The 21,243-nt window shown below is 41.5% G+C and overlaps 1 protein-coding gene across 6 annotated transcripts in view; it reads right to left on the reverse strand.

Moving 5' to 3' along the window:
- Positions 1 to 21,243, reverse strand: part of CNTN5 (contactin 5) — a 1,172,720-nt gene that overhangs the window by 469,070 nt on the left and 682,407 nt on the right. For all 6 annotated transcript variants that reach the window (XM_059721130.1, XM_059721133.1, XM_059721132.1 and 3 more), the window contains one exon: positions 4,804 to 4,927. In XM_059721130.1, the coding sequence (XP_059577113.1) occupies positions 4,804 to 4,927 (124 nt within the window). The remainder of the gene's footprint in view (positions 1 to 4,803; positions 4,928 to 21,243) is intronic.

Genomic DNA, 21,243 nt, shown 5'->3' on the forward strand with positions numbered 1-21,243 from the left:
CCAGCAGCCTCTGTGTCTTGTGTGTTCAGTATCCCCATGCTTCAAAATGGCCGCAGAGGCACTTTAACTAAAGCTCATCAACGAGCTTTAATTAAAGCGCCCCTGCCACCATTTTGAAGCATGGGATTACATTTTGAATACATTTTGAAGCATTTTGAATACATGAAACACTCTGAGTGCTTTAATTAGAGCAGCTCTGGGAGCTGCTCTAATTAAAGTGCCTCACCCTCCACCTGAGGAGCATGTGTGAAGACACCCACTATGTCAAGTGGATCACCCCGATCCATCCTACTGACACCCTGAAAGAACTCTAATGGGTTGGTGAGGCATGATTTACCTTTGACAAAATCATGTTGATTCCTCCCCAGCAACTCATGTTGTCCACATACTGAACAATTTTCTTTTTATTATTGTTTCTAATAGTTTTCCTGGAACAGAAGGCCTTCTGGACTCCAACTCAGTGGCCTTAGCTCCCAGGGTCCCCTCTAGAGCTTTTTTTTTAAATATGGGAGTCACATTGGCAAGCCTCCTGTTCCCTGGTACTGTGGCTATTTTTAGTGATAAATTGTTAGGAGTTTGGCCAATTTCCAATTTTTATCAGAGATTTGGGGCCACATCTATGAGGGTAGAGAGGAGATACAGATAAGAGGCTGGCAGGGGAAGAAACAGACTGGTATTCTCCAGACAAGGCATCTGACATCTTGAATGGAGATCAATAGCAGAGCAAGACTATTACTGACTGGGAGACAGGAATGAGTAATCTGAGATGAGAATGAGTAATCTGAGAGAAACTGTGATTGGAAGCCAAAGAAAATGGGAATATCTGGCAACAAGACCTGGAGCTAGTAAAGAAAATGGAAGGGACCCAGATCCTGTAGGTAGATTATTACTGAGATGAGATGAGAGACCATTGGGAGAGACTAGGAATAGCAAGTGTAGTGAACTGGACTAAGAAGTTTAAGTGGAAACTGGGATAAAAGGCAATGGGTGGGATTAGGGCAAGGATAAATACAAAGTTATCTGTAAAACCTTAATTCAGACCCTTTATGTGCAGTATGGTGCAGCATTTACTTATATAGGATTCTGTTTCAGTGTCTGTAAAAAGTCCCTTTTTCATTTATTACAAAAGATGAGAGCTGTTGAACAGAGCTAAGGAAAACTTGGAATTTCCATGTTGGAGGAACTAGACACATTTTAAGATTTGTTTGGTCTTAAATCAAGATAAACATTTACAATTTAGAAAATTAGAAATGTTTCACAGCACAGAACTATTGAAATAAGAGAAATGACTAAGCATTTAGCTTAGATTGAAAGGTTGCCTTTATGTGCTTTGGGGTAGGTAACGTTTGGTAATGGGAAAACTCTACTTGTTCAGCACCAGGCAGATGGGAGCAGTTTTAATCAGAATCCAAACTAAGCACTCACTCACCATCCAATTCCTACTCATTTGCCTACCATGCAACATCTAAATCTGCCTGCTTCATTTGGAAGTCATAGAATCATAGCAAAGTAGGGCTGGAAGGGCTAGAATACCATATTGTCCTGCCCCCTGCTCAAGGCAGGATATTCCCTGACTAAACCATCCCAGTCATGTGACTGTCAAACATACTCTTAAAAATCTCCAGAGATGGAGATTCCACAGCTTCTCTAAGTTGTCTGTTCCAGTGCTTGACCACCCTCATAATCAGACACTTTTTCCTAATTTTTCACCAAGCTTCCTCTGCTGAAGACTGAGGCTTTTGTTCCTAAACACATAGGGAAAAGTCTATCTCCAACCCCTTTATATTTAATTTTTAGGTATTTGAAGACTGTTATCAAATCCCACTTTAGTTGTCCCATCTCTAGAATAAAGAGTCAAGGTGTGGGGCACAAAACTGGACACAGGACATCAGGTGAGGCCTCAGTATTGCTGAATAGAGCAGAAAAATGACTGCACTTGATTTCCAAAAGACACTCCTGTTAGTACAACTGACTATGCTGTTGGATTTTTTTTGGCAACAAGAGTATACTGGTGGCTCATACTCACTTTATAATCTATTGTAACCCCCAGTTCCTTCTTTCCAATACACTCATTCCTTAGCCTGTATTATTATTCCACCCAAAGCGCAGGATTTTGAATTTGTCCACTCAATGTATTGCTTGCATCCTGGCTGTGAGGTGTTTGATAGTGATCACTGTTCCTTCCCCCACCCCTCCAGTCAAGTTTGTTCTATTGTTCCCCTAGCTCCTATTGCACAGTCCATTTCCTTTAGTACAATCTGCTGTTATCCTACAGACCAGTGGCCAAAATAAAAGGAGAGAGAGAGGAAGTCAAATTGTGTATACAAAATGCAGGTGGAATTTTTAGGCTAAGGGCTACTTGGAAAGAAATCACAGCCAGGAATGTCCAAATCATTTATAAAGAACAGATGAAGGGAAGGCATAGATGGGGGGTGAAAGCAGATTCTCAATAGGAAGTCTGTGCAAAGTAGTTAGGGGATGGACTTGAAGACCTGAATGGGGGCTTCCTCTCTGCAGCATAACCTCCAGATTCCATATGTCTGTGTTAGAATCCCGATACTTTCCTGCTGGTCTCATCCTGTTTTTAATGATTTGATGGCAACAAGCCAGCTGTTTGACAATGTATAGAATCCATTATACCACAGAGGGTAGTTGCAGAGGCCAAAAAAAATATTGCTTCCACTTTCCAGGAACCTAACTCAGGCAACTTTTACTTGTTACCCAAGATTTAAAACCTGAAAACCCAGGATGCCCCATTGTCCCTGAAAGTGGCACTATCGCAGAAGGAATTTCTGGCTATGTTAACTCTATCTTTTTCCCATGAGCCACTGGTGCTGGCAACTATTTGAAAGACACCACAGATGTCTGTGGTGAAACTGGGCTCCATTCACAAGCTTACAAAAAAAAGCCATATTATCTACAATGGATGTCACATCTCTGTACACCAACATCTTCCATAAGGACAGATTACAAGCCATAAAGAACATTATCACTGACAAGAAAACTGCTTCTATTGCCATTAAGCTCTCACACTTTGTCCTCACACACAACTATTTCAGGTTTGGGGACTCCCTATACCTACAAATGAATAGCACTGCCATAGGTAGATGTATGCCCTCCCCCATAATATGCCAAAATATATATTATAGCGCTTGTAGTTAATTTCTGTGGCAGCTGCCCTCTCATCCCTCTGGTATACCTCTGGTATATCAATAACTTCTTCATAATATGGACACATGGAAAGGAAGCTAGAGAAACTTCACCAGGACTTTAACAACATTCACCCCTCCATCAAACTAACTCTGGAATATTCAACCCAGAAGATTCATTTCCTAGACATCACACTGAGGGTTTGCAATGGCCACATGTGATCCTCACTGAGGCATCAGGCCTTCTAAGGGACCCAAATACCAGCTCTGCGCTGACATCAATACAGACCACATAATTCTGGGACCAAATAACAAGGAGAACAACATCCAAAAGTTCATTCACCCACAACTCTACCAAAGTCATTGATGCCGTCACCTGCTTACAATCTGTTGCCTACATCAGACAGAGAGGGTGATTTCTACATGTAAGGAAGAATAAACATGCATCTGACATTAGCTGCAGAAAGACACACAAGCTTGTGGCAGAACGCTAACTTCCATGGACACAGCATAGCTGATGATGGAGTTCATAAAAGCTTGATCTCTCATATATATTATTTAGTTATTTGATAATGGTGCATATCTGCCCTGTCTTCTGACTCACCTTGGCATCCATTAATTCATATTGAGCTGTCCAAATCAGCCATGTCAGACTAGAATAGATGTTTCCTTTTTGCTACCATAACAATTTTTATGACAGCACAAAGCAAAAGCAAAAAGCCATCCATGCCCTTTGTTGCAGCACAAATGCCTTTCTTTGTGACTGCAGCAAAAGGTGGTAATAAGTTGTGTTGCTTGCATGCCCTGGGATGTGTCTGTAAGTGGGGAACCCCACCCAAGCTTTCCCGTTTACAGAGACATGACCTAGAGATTCTTGGCAATGGATGTCTGTAAGCAGAAAACACATCATCCATTATTCTGCAGGATCAACAGGCAGGACAATAGGCGATATGTGTTTTACCTAGCAAACCAGATAACCTAAGCCAAACATCTTAGCCCACCTGATCCACTTCATTTGTTGATGTCTATTCATATCCTATGTGGCATAACAAGCAGTGACAGTGCCTCTACTAGTCCTGAGGTGTTGGCATGGGTGAAGAAGGTCTACATGCAAGTGTTGGTGCAAAGGACTACAGAGAAAAAGATTATGCAAGCTACTATCAAAGCTAGGGCACTGGAAAGGGACAGAAAAAAAATGGAGTCAACTCCTGGCTCAGCCACAGATGTCCTGTTTAACCATGGTCAAGCTACTTAATACCTTCTTTCCAATCTTTAGAATGGAAAAGTAACACCTGGTCTCACAGGGGTGTTGTCAGAATAAAATCCATAAGTAACTTTGGAGCTGTGTGGGTATCAGAAAGTTTTGGGGACCGGGAGTCTCTTTTATAGTGAGTGTCTCAATGGATGGATACACTATGCATGGTATGGGGCTAGAATTCCTGCCCCATACCATACTGGTCCTTTCCTACTTTTCCCATATATGCTATTGCCTGCTAGGAATCCTGGTTGGTCCCCAAACCCAGTGGACAGGGAAGGTCCTTGAAACTGTTAAGACCTCCTATTATTATGTTCCCCATATGTTTTTGCTCAGAAGGGGAGTGTATCGATCAGACATTCTGAAGGCCTCAAAAAATTCTCAAGCTACATATTGTACCTGTATGTAGGAGCAGGATTTCCTCGTGCTTGACAGTTCAGAGACACTTTCTTCTCCTCAGAATCAGTAGGAAAAATCAAATCATCAGGCTCTTGTATAAACACTGGCCCATAATCAGCACTTTCTGTGGAAACAATAAGACCCATAGTTTCAGCATGCTTAGCAAATAGTATTTTATATGTTACATATGACATATCATTGTCCAGATTTTTTCCAGAGATTCTAAATAGCATTCCCACAGATGCTGTTGATTTAAAAATAAAAAGGGGATAAGGTAGGTTATCAGAGAAAGTTACTTGGATATTGTTTCCTTACAGACTTATTAAATTAGCTTATACAGGGTGTGTCTACACATTCATTAATGGGCCATAGTTACCGTGCATTAAGTTTAGTACTTGTATAATCAAGTACTAAATCAATGCACAGTAACTAGTGCTACTGTACATTAGTGCCGGTGCATGCCTTCTTAGTAATGTTACTGTACAGTAGCCTAATACTAATGTGCGGTAGCGTATTAGCACTGTTTTTGATGTTATGTACTACTGCACAATACTATTAGGCTACTGCGTGTTTAGCACCTCATGTAGATTCACTCACAACTAACAATGTTAATGGTGGGACAAATAACATTGCTTAGTTCCTTTGAGCAGCATTATTTATTGGGAATCACAGATCATGAGAGGAGAAATCACTGGCATCAATTCTGGATATCTTTCTCATGTAATGTTTTATTTTTACTCTATATACTAGTAGCAGGAAAAAAAGCTTTCCAGAAATTCCTTTTTTGGCCCAAACACCATCATGCATCTTCCAGGAAACAATTCTACCTCACATATTGACCCTACTTGGTGAGACCAAGACAGAGAATAAATTCTCCTTATGCTTGTAACAGCTCCACTCAAACAAGCTGAAGTGCAAAACTAACACCAGCATATCATTCTTCTCAGAACTGAAGAATAATCTGTCAATAAGAAAAAGAACTTGCCAGACTATTTATTACAGCATCAACTGGTGCCTCCTGTCAAAACAGTATACATCTATATAACTGAAATCTGAAATCCTGATTTTTCCTATGCACTGTATCTGAATTGGGCATATTTCTGTATTTATATATGTACACTCTGCACTGAGGAAAATTGGTAGATATTGAATCTCTGGACCAAATTCAAAGGTGGTTATAGACTGGGTTGGAATTTTCAAACAAAAAAAGGAGTTGTAAGTGTAATGAATCTGATCATATAAGTCCAAATAAGTACAATATTTGCACAGAGGTAGAAGAAACTAAAGGAAGTGGAGTTTGCATCAAAGTACTCCCTTTAGAGTCTCAGAGTTATCTCCTTAATTTGGCTGTCATTTAATTTACAGAACTGGTCTAAGCATTCTGAGGTAAACAGGCTCATTTTCCCATTATACATAATTAAGCATATGAGAGCAGGGTTTTATCTGTCATAATTTTACAGTTTCATGTGTTCACCTAATGAAACTACTCCAAGGAGTATTGTGGACAGAATGTTACATTAAGCTGTTTATATCAACCTAGTATATTTGTAGAAACACATGTAGGCAGTAAGCTCCCTATCACCCACCTACCAGGGCAGGCTGCCAAACCAGAAGTAAACCACCTCATGATTAGCTTTGAGGAAGAACTCACTGAGGGATCTGTCATTGATGCTGACATAAAAAAATTGCTTTACTGAATTATTTTCCTGAGCTCACCCATTTCCACCTACAAAAGGTCCCTGCGGGAGAGCTATGTGACTTGAACTACATAAGACACACAGAACTTCAGTCTGCACAATCTGGGCTTTTGCAGAATTCCAGGGAGCCTTGTTTTAAGTGACTGAACTCCCAATGGTAGCTGGTCATAGAGCAGAGGAACGCTTCTCCAAACAGCAGAGATTGTTTTTATCTTTTTCGATAACGGCCATTTCCAGATCTGACATAGTGGATTTGAAACATGCACACTTGCTCTTGCTATCATACAGTCCTTGGTATTGTAAATAAATAAAACCCATAAAGACCTTTAAAAATCTAGGGAGGGAGAGGAACCTAGTGTAAAAAAATAGAGGTCAGATGGATCAGAGGAAAGAAAGAAAAACATTACTTCCTTACCACATCAAAGGATAAAATGTTGGCTTATTCCCCAACATACTCTTGATGAATGACAACAATCATTTTAAAACTAAGAGATTATTTTAAGAAGAGTGATCCAGGCATACAACAAAAGTAGCAATTCAATATATCATAATTCCATAATGTTATTGTTTTCATTAGCTACCACAAATATCAGCTTAAGGAAAAATAGGGTTAATTTTATGTCTGACAGCTGGTGTTGAAGGATGAATTTTAATGGGAAAAGGAATCTAATTCTATGCCTAATTCTAAGCTTTTTAAAATTCCCTATAATATCAATTGTGGCTCTTCAATTAATTGTAAATCTGTTAGTCATTTGTGAAAGAAGCAATGAAGAGATCCTGGGTATACAGCCTAGGAGTTGTTACTACCTTTCCCTGCTTATCTTGCTATATGCATCCAGAAAGTCAGGAAAAATTTTAAGGGTGAGGGTGAAAGTATGGGAAATGGGGGTCTGCAGCTGTAATGTTTGAGGCCCCCTGGGATTATTTATTGGCTGACATTCCAAGACATTAATTTTTATCTTTTGTATTTGAAATCCCTACATAGTGGGTACATCTAAATGAGACATTAACTGTGGAGTTGCCTAATTAGCTCTGCAGTAAATGTATCAGGCTGCTTGCAGACGTTAAAAAAAACAAAACATTTTACCAGAAGAAGCAGCACATTACTTCAACCTGGCTCTGAAGTGCCTGTATAGATCGGGCACTTCAGCAGGGCTTTTTGGCATTTTTAGGTAATAGCTGATTCAATCAAATATTAGATAAAAGCAGTAAAAAAGTCCCACTGAGGTGCCTGATCTAAACAGATGTTGAGTGAGCTGGGTACAACTAAAACACTGCCTCTCCTGGGCATGTGTGGGGCTCAGTGAGGGAATGCATCAAGTTTAAAGTGCCATGTTTTTGAGGAGGGGTTTAACATCTGCAAGCAGCCTCAGTATCTACACATGCAGTGCCAGTAGGATGGAGTAAACTAATTACTTCACAGTAGGACAGTATTTGTAAAATGTACACATGCATTAGATCCTGGAGTAAACACTCCTGGGCCAGTGTCCACATGTGTAGGGAAATGGGAGCTGATTTGCTTCTAATGGCAGCAAACTGCTCTGACTTCCTGCATCCCTGCAACAGGCTCCTGGCACTACCGGGGTGGGGGGGTGGGGGGGAGGTTCTAGGCTGTCTCTGGAACTGGGCATTGCAACCTGCCTCGTACCCCAGCAGCAGTAAGCTCCTGGCCCTGGTTTTCCGATCCTGGGCACGGAGCTTGGAAAGAGCTACAGGGGAGAAGCAGGTCCCAGCCCTCTGCCCCGATCTCCTGATGGGGCAATTAGCAGATAGCTTGCTGCTAGCTGCCTCACCAGTGGATCAGGACAGTGGCCTAGGACCTACACCACACCTGCAGATCTTTCCAAGCCTCATGCCTGAATCACCCAATCAGGGCACGGGGCTGGGACCTTCCTGTGACCAGAAATGTTCCTAGCCCCCACTCCACATTCACAGGGTGGGGGCTGGAGCATGGGTGACTGGTGTTACTTTAGTCAGGGGGGGCACATGCCCCCACCAGCAACCAGTCAGCAACCAATCTCACTGACCAGAGGAGTCCCCTGCAGCCAATCTCACTGACCAGACCAATCTCACTCCATGATCATGAAGGAACAGGCTCCCCAGCCCCCACCAGCAGGAAGCTCCAAGCAGCAGCTCCATGGTCCTAGGGGCAGTACTAGGTGATAAGGATCTCCCAGCACCATCCCAGCAACCACAGAGCTGGTTCTGGGAGATAAGGATCTCCTAGTCCCCACCCTCCCTGAGCAAAATGGTGAAGTAAGAGCTGAGAGATAAGGTTCTCCCAGCCCCTATCCTCCCTATTACAGTCTCAGAATGGTGGGCTTGGAGCTCCCTGATGCCAGGACAGGTAGACATAGTCCCTGCCCCAGCTCTGGTGGCAGAGCCCGCTCTGGCAGCAGGCAGCTCCCGGGGACAGGGAGTAATCTCCTGCCCCCTGGTGGCCAGATGACTGGAAGCAGATTTGTTCCTGGTTAGGTATCTATGCAACTACTACTGCATAATTAGTAATCACAAGTAAATTTGCTACTTGCATTTGCAGGTAGCAAATTTACTCATGATTAGCAAGATTTACTGTTCAGTAAGCATATGTACATGTAGACTCATATGCTTACTGCACAGTAAACTATGCTACTGCATAGTAAAGCATCTCATGTAGATACACCCGCTGAGGAGATTTTTTACTCTACAGCACTGCACATATAGATGCTGATAGGGCTGGCTGGGGCATGAGTGTGCTTCAGTGTGGTAGATGCATTCAAATGTAGTGCTCAACAACCTCAACAATGTGCAAAACAAACAAAACAAAGAAACTACATGTTCAGGAGTATCTATTGTTCATATCTGTCTTGGATTGAGTAACTTTTTTCAGGAAGCAGTAAGTTAACACAGTGTATAAATCAACCCCAAATATTTTATTTTAAAAAGTTAGTTTTTTCATATATTCAGAGTACAAGTCAATCTTTGCTTTGATCTTCATCAAAGTGAAAAAAAAGGATAGGGCCCTTGCATGCTGGTGGGCCTGGGGAAGTTCCTTATAGCCTCTGGGAGATCAGGGAGCAACCAGTCCACTAGCAACCCACCCTGGGTGCCTGGGGGGGTGCTGCCACCATGAAGGGAAGGACCAGGATCCCTGCAGGGCAGGGGATGCCCAGTCCACCAGCAGCTTTCTCCCTGGCCAGGCTCCGGGGCAGGCAGGCTCTGCCAAAAGTAGGATCAGGCCTCTCATTGCTTCTGCCTTCAATAGACTCCTGCAGCCAGCAGGAAGCCTGGTGCTGCCTGGGAAATGGCTGCCTTATCTCATGGGCAGTACGTGGTGTCAGGCAGAGGCCAGAGGGTGGGGTGGGGGGGGTGAGGGCTAGCCCTGCCCAACACCCCTAGCCTTCCCCCCAACCTGTGCTGCCCATGGAGTGAGGCAGCCCCTTCCTGGGTGGCTCCAGGTGTCTTGCTGGCTGCATAAACCTGCTGAAGGCAGAAGCAGTAAGGGGCCTTGATCCTGCTTTTGACGGAGCCTGCCCAATCCTCTGCAGCTGGGGGGTGAGCTGCCAGTAGGCTGGAAAGCCCCTGAGCTGCAAGGAGGCCTGGTTCTTCCCTCCACAACAGCAGCACCCCCTGGGCATGAGTTGGTGGGCTTCTGGTGGGCCAGGTGCTACCCAAGCCCCCGGGGCCCAATCCAAGTTCCCTGGACCCCAGATATAAGTTGAGGTAGAAATTTAATACATTTTTGGATTTCAAACCTTGACTATATACTGTGAAATATGGTAGCTGGAAAAAAAAAATTAATCAAGCAGGAAAATATTGATGAATAAATTTGATTCTTTTTTTCCAATTCATTTTCTGGATTCTTAGACTGCTGGATGAAAGGGTGAAGGTAGAACAGTAGAATATGAATCCAGTGAGGTCAGAGTTAGGCAGAAACAAGTGTTGTAGGAATAGACATGTGGGTGAAGTATTCATCGAAGTTTGGGATTGTGAGAGAGGAAAGAAAAGCAATAGTACTGTTGCAGATTATGTTGTCACCAGGGTTGACTCCAGAGTGCAGTGGCATGCTCACATCCCCTGTTAGGACCACAGTGTGGGAGCAGCAGCCAGGTAGGTGATCTCCAAAGCAGGTAAGAACTCCACTCATTCTTGACACTCCCTCCCTTTCCTTCTGGGCTCAGTGGCACCTCCTCTCCCTTTCCCTTGACCCTCTCCTCCACCTACCACTGCCCCTGCCCTGCCCCTGGTTGACCAAAGGGCAGGGGAAGCTCCAGAACCACTCCTGCCCTGTTCCATCTGGGCTGGACACAGAGCCAAAGTCAGCCTTGGACAGCTGTAGCAACAGTTGGGATGGGGAGGTTTCCCCTCCCTGCCCAGTCCTCCCAGGTGTTCCCCACAAGTTCAGGAGCAGATGCATCCACCACTGTCCCCAGATGAACCAAGCTTCCTGCACAACCACTCCCTGCAGCCCCAACCAGAGCAGAGCAAGAATGGCCAAAGCAATGGAGACGGTGGGCAGGTCTCCCTTGTTCCTTCAGAGGTATAAATGGAGATAGGGAGTGAGGAATGGGAGGACAAGTGTTATTTTGTGTGTGATGGGGAAAGGAGGGGGTGCTGAGACTTGGGGAGCAAGTCTTATCTGATTTGGGGACTTTAAAAAAGTCCTCAACTGCTGCCCTGTGGCACAGTCTGCCATGCAGGTTGGGCTGAGAGTGGGGGTACAGCTCTGCTGTTGTTGGTTGCTGCCCTGCATCCCACCTCTCTGCTCCACTTTTGAAAAATCCCGAATCCATCTACGATTGTCACCAATATGTCACCTAGTTTGGTGTCCTGACTGCAAGCGTGTCATTGGAGCACTTGTTTGTTTTTCACTTTTCTATTAGGAAATGGATACAACCTGTTGGAGACGGCTTAGTGTTCATGTTGGCAGAAGCAACAGCAACAGCTGAAAAACTGATATTTTTTCAGCCAATCATTGGTGCCTGGAGTCTAAGACAGAAGTAACAGCAGGTTCAGTGAATGCGGGCACATTCCTGAGAGATGGTAATGTGCAATCAGTTGTTTTTCCGTGTTCTGAATGGAGTGTGGAGTAGTATCAACTCAGAGTCTCAGATGTGAGGAAGAAGGGGAAATGTTCATCACTTTGGAGCTGTACTGATTGAACTACTTTTTTGATCAGACCATCTGGTCTGAAACAAATAATTGGACAGACGGGAACTATTCTGAAGGCCTAAAAGCACACAAGCAAAGTATTAGACAAGCTACGTTTTAGTCAAACACAAGCCATTGGATTCAATAACAGAGCAAGTGGGTGAAATTTAATGACCTGTGATATCTAGAAAGTCACACTTGATGATCTTATGATCCCTTCTCTACTTAAAATCTATTATCTGTGAAAGACTACAATTTGGAAACTTTGAGCCTTATGTCCTTTCTCTTTTAATGGCAGCAATTATTGGGTTAAACAGAAAAATCCAAAATTTTTTTATCATGTTTGTAATCTTCCATAGCCTAATTTATATTCATATTGTTGGATAAAGCTGACTAGTTCTTTAAATTAGGTAAAATAGCTTGGCATTGGAAGGATTATAGAAATTTGAAGTCTATATGAATCTTGGTACATAACTAGCAATTTATTTTGTGAAAAAATATAAATGCCACATATTTCTTTTAAAATATTATGATCCTTCTTAAATAAAAAGTTATTGTTCACAGATAAGAATTATTCATATTTGTAATCATCCTGTTTATTCTTTTTAGTCTTACAACAATTCTAGTCAATTTTAGTCTTACAGCAACAATTCTGCATATCTTTTATTTATTGGAAAGGCAAACCAGTTAGAAGATATCATAAAATGATTTTATTATATAATTTAAGGCTGTAATATTGCAAAGATTTACACAAGCGCATCATTTTATGAGCCTCACTCATATTAATGTAGTTACCCAGTTTATCTGACTTTTTGTAAAAAATGTTTTTGAAAGAACATTTTGTTGACTAGTTTGGCTGAAAAAGCAATAAAAAACCCACAGAGAAATACAACTAAAACTAAGTAAAAAGAAAATAAATATATTAAATATATGCATGCATACATATATTACCACCTAAAATATTCTAAAATTGATTCAATTGTTTCATTTGGACATTTAAAAAAAAAGATATTTTGATTCTATTAATTTGAAAAAAATGGCTCATTTTAAAACTTACCTCAGCTTTATTAAAAATATTTTAAAAGATTTTAAGTCTTTTAATTCATTTAAAAAATGAATTAAATGTATTCTGTAACATAAAACAAAAAGCTTAATTTAACCCAAAATTATTTTTTAAAACTGCAAGCAAAACATTTTCCCTTGTTCTACTCACAATACACACAGTTACACATGCTCTTAAACCTGTGCACAATGAGGTCTCATATTTTCAAAAGATTAATAAAAATATGTATATTATATTAAATTTAGATAATCTATTTTATTTATTGTTTCTGTCTGTTGCAGTTTTGAGTTATGAAAAAGACTGCAACCACTTGGTGTTCAGCTGGAGAATGGAAAATTAAAACACTATAATGGTAACTTAGATTTTTTTTTAATTCAACTGGGTGGCCAGTGAGTAGGATTCATTTTCTACATACATAATAAATGGGATTAACAAGTCAAATTGGGCCAATAAAAGACATCACCAACAAAAAAAAATCTTAGCCTCTCAAAAATTCTTTGTCATTAGAAATGTTACTCATGACTAGTAAAAGGGCTTTAAATAAAGTACATAGATTAATCTAAATTCTTCTAAAATCCCAGTGGTTCTAAATCCATTACACTTTCTTTCACACCCTAAATTCTCATCTAGGAATGGCTGAAGGCAAACATCTCATCTGAAATTGGATGACAGAATGGCACACAGGATTAGATGCAGTCTGTGAAATCTAGCTCATACAGTTAAATTTGCTATCAAAGATTCCTGATTCCATGAAGTGAAATGGATGCAAGCATCTCAGGTACCTATTCGGTTTTAGGATGGGAGTTTTTAGAAACCCAGGTATGAAATACAAGTAAAGAGATGTATGCATGAATAAAGCAATTAGTAATATTATTTCACCTTTGATTAACTCAGCTATCACAATCAGTACTGACATTTTAAATAATTACTAAATTCAACAGTGTCGCTTTGAAGCAATTCTAGACTTTCTCTGGGGAAAAAAATCTTTGGGAGAAGTTTATACTGCGTTCAGCTCAGACAGTCAGGTCTACAAATCAGTTATCAAGTCCCAGTGGCACCTGTTGTTTCTTTGATGTATTAGTAACAGGAAATTTCTTCCCATTTTCATTAATAGTATTGTACAATATGAAGAGTACATTTAATAATGTCACTTTCACTTCTTTTCATTTTCAAAGCACTAGGTAATTACATATTGACTAAACAGAGAAAGAGAGAGAGAGAGAGATTCTATACTCTATACCAAATAAATGGCAAAGCCAGTATTAGGGCCCCAAAATTCTAGCTATCAATTGCAAGCATAATGCTCTGACCATTTTCCATTTATACAGGAGAGAATTTTCCCTGTGAAACATGAAGTCTGAGTCTCTCCTTAGCTTGACCATGTATAATTATATCAGTATGCTCTTTGAAACCTTACCTTGGTCCCATGAGGAAGCAAAGTTACAAGATTGAATTTGAATTTGGAAGGCTGCCAAATAGGAACAGAAAAGCCTAAACGTGCAATCCATGTGAGTGACTTTACACATGCAAGATATACTACTGAAATAAATGGGGTTTTTCACTGGTTTAAACGTTTGCAGGATCAAAAACCTTAGTCCTTCTGAGCCAGGAACATACAGCAAATGAACAGGAGAAATAAGATGACTGAAAAAATTGTATCATATATATTTATTCTACGTGGCTTGAGTGCAGAGATTGCATTTTAAGGTAGTTTAACTACTTGCTCTAGAAATACTTACGCAATTAGGAACAGCAGATTTGCTGTACTAAATCAGACCATCAGTTTGGAATCCTGTCTGTGACTGTGGCCAATAACTGCTGCTTCAGGGAAAAGTGAAATGTCGTCTGAAAGTCTCTTATCGAATTATACAGTGCTGCAAAGGGAGTGTAGAGGCACATGCATTTCAGAGGTGTATATTTCCTGATCCCTACAGGGGATCAGTTCATGCTCTGAGGCATGAGGTTGGATTACACCTATTGTTTAAAGTTCCATAGCTACAAATGTTCTTAAAGGTGACTGTCTCCTGAGGTGTTGTGTACAGTCAACTTGTGGAATTCAAAGTCATATTTCTTTTTATTTGCTCTAATGTGTGAGCCAGTACATAAAATAAAAAGAGATATTAAGAGGCTATAAAATGCCAGGATAAGGATGCTGATATACAGTAAATCAAACCATTATTTAACAAAGATATAGCCATTGAGCAATAGTTGTAGGCAGGTGTATACCTTTGCTTCCTATTTTAATTTCTCAAGGGCAACATATTTGGTCATCACTGTGCCTTTCACTGACATCCCAGTAGTTCTCTACATCTTGCTTACCTGCTACAACAGTGCCAGTGATCATATTTTATGGAATGACATGTCAGCCTTGGAAAAATGTGGATGCGTTTTGCAGTTGAGCAATGAAAGAGTCAGTCTCATTTTCAGCAACAATGTGACCAATTACCATCATTAATAGTACATTTATTATTTTAAAGGGCATTACTTAGGAAATATAAGTGCAGCGGGAATCTTCCTAATATTAGAAAAGGGTTTTTTTTGTTTTTTGTTTTTTAGCTACATCACATTATTTCAGTCAGAGACTTTTAGACGTGAAATTGTAAACAGAGCCCAAACTGCACAATTACATTAATAGACAGATTTTTAACTCCCCTCTGGTATGAAAGCGCTCTCCAAATTGATTTTATCCTTAGAGGATTCTTGACTATATCAACTCACTGATGACATATAATTAATTATTCATTGGATCAAAGATTTCAATATGGGTTTTACTAGCTCAGACAAGTGACAGGGATGGGTGCTCCCCTTCTATCTCTCTCTCTATATTCCTTCCTTCCATTCTTCTCTCTCCCAGTTGCTGATGAAAAACCTCAGAGGATTTATAGTTCCTCTCACTGTGGAACAGGAATTCTTTTGAAACCTTGAAAATGTTCATAGGATAAAAACACAGTTTCTTGCCCATCTCTATAGCAAATGAGGTGGGACTCCAAGAAGCAACCACTTTCATTAGAATCATAGACATTCAGGGTTGGAAGGGACCTCAGGAGGTCATCTAGTTCAACCCCCTGCTCAAAGCAGGACCAGCCCCAACTAGATCATCCCAGCCAAAGCTTTGTCTAGTCGGGTTTGGAAAACCTCCAAGGATGGAGCGTCCATCACCTCTCTGGGTAACCTGTTCCAGTGTTTTATAGATTCATAGATGTTAGGGTCGGAAGGGACCTCAATAGATCATCGAGTCCAACCCCTGCATAAGCAGGAAAGAGTGCTGGGTCTAGATGACCCCAGCTAGATACTCATCTAACCTCCTCTTGAAGACCTCCAGGGTAGGGGAGAGCACCACCTCCCTTGGGAGCCCGTTCCAGACCTTGGCCACTCGAACTGTGAAGAAGTTCTTCCTAATGTCCAATCTAAATCTGCTCTCTGCTAGCTTGTGGCCATTGTTTCTTGTAACCCCCGGGGGTGCCTTGGTGAATAAATACTCACCAATTCCCTTCTGTGCCCCCGTGATGAACTTAAAGGCAGCCACAAGGTCGCCTCTCAACCTTCTCTTGCGGAGGCGGACAAGGTCCAGCTTCTCTAGTCTCTCGTCGTAGGGCTTGGTCTGCAGGCCATTAACCATATGAGTGGCCCTTCTCTGGACCCTCTCCAGGTTATCCGCATCCCTCTTGAATTGTGGCGCCCAGAATTGCACGCAGTACTCCAACTGCGGTCTGACCAGCGCCCGATAGAGGGGAAGTATCACCTCCTTGGACCTATTCGTCATGCATCTGCTGATGCACGATAAAGTGCCATTAGCTTTTCTGATGGCTTCGTCACACTGCCGACTCATGTTCATCTTGGAGTCCTAGTGGAGTCCACTAGGACTCCAAGATCCCTTTCCACTTCTGTGCCACCCAGCAGGTCATTCCCTAGGCTGTAGGTGTGCTGGACATTTTTCCTCCCTAGGTGCAACACTTTGCATTTCTCCTTGTTGAACTGCATTCTGTTGTTTTCTGCCCACTTGTCCAATCTGTCCAGGTCTGCTTGCAGCTGTTCCCTGCCCTCCGGCATGTCCACATCTCCCCATAGCTTTGTGTCATCTGCAAACTTGGACAGAGTACATTTCACTCCCTCGTCCAAGTCGCTGATGAAGACATTAAAGAGTATCGGTCCAAGGACCGAGCCCTGCGGGACCCCACTGCCCACACCCTTCCTTTACTACCCTCCTAGTGAGAAAATTCTTCCTAATATCTAACCTCAACTTCACTTGCTGCAACCTGAGACTATTGCTCCTTGTTCTGTCATCTGCCAGCACTGAGAACAGTTCAGCTCCATCCTCTTTTGAACCCTGCTTCAGGTAGTTGAAGACTGCTATTAAATCCCCTCTCAGTCTTCTCTTTTCTAGAATAAATCAGCCCAGCATATTGTTATGTTTATATTACTTTTCTTTTGAGAATTTAATATTGTGCAAGCGTCTTAAAGAAAGTCATCCCTGGAGATGGAATAATTTAATTGATTTCCATTTCTCTATAGGAGTCAATTGGACTACCTTAAATTATTTGTTTAAAAAAAAATCACAAATTAGCTATCTTATTAGACAACACGAGAATAAAATCAACTATGTATTTTCACCAAGGTTCAGAGATTCTGAGAGTATCAAGACAAGCTAAACACATACACCACTGATATGGTATTTTCACAGGCTGGGCCCCATCTGGAATGGCAATCTTAAATGTTCTGTTATACCCTGTAATCATATTGTTTGGAATAATGTTCTTTATAAAGTGTTATATGTGTTGTTGGATGAAATCATTATATCCAAAACTCCAGACCCTTCAGTCAGAAATTAAGTACCTGACCTTTCAACAAATACAAAATGTGAGCCATTCTTCACTATCATTTGAAGGGTCAAAGGGGTGGACATGTAGTATGAATTTTTGCATATTAGTTATTATGCTTAAATGATAATAGTATTGAATTGATAAACCTCTATGATTGTCTTTTATGAACAACTAAAACTCCATTTGGGGTTTGTTCCTTGCTTGACATGAGTAAATGAACTTCATATGCCCGGTGTATGTGAGTGTCTGTGTGAGAGGGTGAATGGTGAAAGACTGGTAACTATTTGCATGAAAACAGAAGAAGACTGAACTGATCGTGTAAGCAACAAGGCGCCAATGTACGAGACACCAGACAGTAAACTAATTAAGTTAATTAATGGATGGCTCCAGAACTCATCTGTGATCAGGTGCAAAGAAGATAGTGAGAAGAAGGAATTTTGCATATCCTGCCATTTGAACTACACAGTGCTTCAAGGCAAGGATCCTGACTACACAATGCTTCAAGACTGAAACTTGGGCATGGGATCTGTCAAGGGATGCGGGCTTAACAGTTTGAGAAGAGGTGTACCCTTGTGGCCCTTGACAGCTCACAAAAACTCAAGAAGTGGCCAAAGTAACTGCCCACCCTTGGCATAAACAATGCACAGAAGCAATACAAATTCTGACATTTTCTAATTTTTGTGTGTTTGAATTTGGATCCTATAAAATATAGATTGTTCTTTGTGGAATTCAAATTTCCATTTTGTAAAGAAAAAGTATAACAAATTCTACAACATGCAGAAGTAACATCATACAGCTTCCTAAATTAGTGTTCTGGCAAAGTTTAAATCACAGGGCTAACTATACTAGCAAGTTTCAGGCTTTAACTGGGGACGTGAGAAGAGCTGAGCTACTAGGGCCAAGTGCTCAGTCAGGAATGTAGTTGGAGGGACTCCAGCTCATCTGTGTCTCACATTCTCAACCCCCAAAATAAGTGGGGGCTAGAGGGAAAGGGGGAGTCTTTTCCTGCCTGGTGCCCTGACATGGAGGAAGGGCATTGCGTAAAATGTTTTCACGGAGATGGAACCAAGCAAGGCCTTGCTTGCTTCACTCTTCTCCTCTTTGGCAAAGACTGTATCCTCTCAGATACAGCTATTTTAGTTGCTGTCCCATATGGGAGGTATAGGACTGTCCCTTTTAGAGGCCCACTGCTAGCAGACCTTTGAGAAGAATTACGGGATTTTCTCCCTAACACAATACGTTACACGATCTAAAAGAAGGAGTCACGACCGAGCTCCTCTTTAATGATTCTTGGCACGTAAGAGGATAATCTTAAAGCCTGTGCCTAAAATGAAGATGAACTTGATCCCACTGCCCTGGCTTTCGGTATTATTAGTATTAATAATATTAACATCCACAGGCAAGTTGCTTCAATTTACACATACCAGGATTCTTTAACCAATACAGTGCTTTAAAAAATAAGAGGTTATACTCAAGTTGGAAAATAGTATTTGGTTTTACGAAGGGAATGAATCATTTTTGTAGATATAAATTAGCTTTATTTTCTGCTCAGTATCACATTTACTTTGGCCCTTATCCTTTCACTGTTTCTTTTCATTCTACAATTGTTCTGCACTCTTCTGTGTAGGGCTGACCAGGCTTCACATGCATACTGCTCTCTTCCTCTTCCTCCAGCCTCAAATTTCCTCTTCCTTTTTCCCTTGCCCCTTAGCCCCTGGGGGTTTCTGCGAGTTGTATACCAAATTAACAGTGCTCAAAACTGGACACAGTCCTCTAGCTGATGTCTTATAAGCACAAAGCAGAGTGGCACTATTACCCCATGTATCTTGCATACAATGCTTCCGTTAATGCAACACAAAATTGTATTGGCATATTCCCTCTGTGAAGGATTGCAAAATTAACATAATACAAGGGCCAAAATTCTTTCCTCACATTTTCATTTGTTTATATCTCCAAAAGCACAACCATTTATCTTTTTAACAATCTGACTATAGGCAGCCTAAGCCAGTATTCTACCACTCCATACAGAAACAAAACAAAACAAAAAACTCAAAACACCCCCCTCTCCCCAACAACACACACACATTTAGGCAGATCTAAACATTCTCTATGGCTCTATAAGGTCATTAAACTATTATACGAGTTCTCTCTACTCCGCCATCCATTCTCTCGATTAAGTTGGAGGGTACTGGCCTAGACCAGTCTATAGTGAGCTGGCTTGGCAACTGGCTCAGAGGTGGATCCCGGCAAGTTGTAATTAATGGGATGGCTTCCATCTCCAGTGGCGTCCCCCAGGGATCAGTGATTGGGCCTGGCTCTTTAACATCTTTATTAATGACTTGGATGAGGGAATGGAAAGCACAATGATTAAAATTGCAGGTGACACCAAGCCGCAGTGGAATCTGAGGACATGGTAAGGATCCAGAATGACCTTGACAGGCTGGTCTTATGGGCTCAACACAATCAGATAAGGTTCAATAGGGACAAGTGCTGGGTCTTCCATTTTGGTAGTAAGAACTCTCATAACAATACAATGAGTGGTGGTCCCTTGGCTGACAGTGCATCTGAAAGCAACCTGGGGGTGACAATCGACCAGAGGATGAATATGAGCCAACATCACGATGAAGTTGCCAGCAGGGTGCCAGCAGCTCTGGTCTGCATCAGCTGATGCATTGCCAATAGATCCAGAGAAGTGCTCCTCCCCCTGTATTCGGTGCTGGTGAGACCACAGCTGGAGTACTGTGTCCAGTTCTGGGCACTGCAGTTTAAGAAGGATGTGGATAAGCTTGAAAGGCCCTTTGAGGACAGACTCTGGGAACTGGGTTTGTTCAGTCTGAGTAAGAGAAGACAGAGGTGACTTGATAGCTGCCTCCAAGTATGTCAGGGGCAAACACCACAATCTAGGGGAGCAACTCTTCAGAAAGGCACCTCTTGGGAGGAGAAGGTCCAATGGGCACAAGCTAGTTGCGGAAAAATTTAGGCTGGACATAAGGAAAAACTTCTTTTCTGTAAGGGTATCTAGAATCTGGAACACACTCCCAGCAGAGGTGGTGCAGTCGCCATCCCTGGAGGTGTTAAAGAGGAGGCTGGGCAAGCACCTCACTGAGCTCGTTTGAGCTTGTACCTCTTGCCCCTGGCAGGGGACTGTACTTGATGATCTTACAGGTCCCTTCCGGTATTACTATTCTCTGATTCTATAATTTGGATGCAAATCCAATCTCCAACTGTGCCTCTCTCTAGGAAGCTGTAAACCAATGATAGAACTATATTAGGAACAATCTTAATTTACAGCAAATTTACTTATATTTACTGTGACACCCCCCCAAAGTAGTGAAAGCAATAAATACATTTCACAGTATCTAGTTGTAGTGCTAAAGTACTGAAAGAATTGTAATGTGAATGGTGCACGTTTGCTAAATAGACTTCTTTTAATCATGACATTATACTTTGACAGCTTGTTGATAACAACTAGCTGAAGAATAATATGCTCTTAACTGCATGCTAAAGTTAAGTAATTTCACATAGACTAAGTTCAATAGTGATGAAAAGCATTGTTCTCTTACCCCTAGGTATCAAGATGCTGGTATGGAAGTGTTTATGCAAATTAAATGGTATAAAGTTAGTATGGGAATAACTGAAGTAGGAGCAATGCCAAGCTTCTATGGGGAAATTTATGCAACCAGAAGTCACAGGAGAATCTGTATGCTTGGGTAGCTAATAAAAATATTTT

This window comes from Alligator mississippiensis, chromosome 1, assembly GCF_030867095.1.
Source record: "Alligator mississippiensis isolate rAllMis1 chromosome 1, rAllMis1, whole genome shotgun sequence".
Taxonomy (NCBI): Eukaryota; Metazoa; Chordata; order Crocodylia; family Alligatoridae; genus Alligator; species Alligator mississippiensis.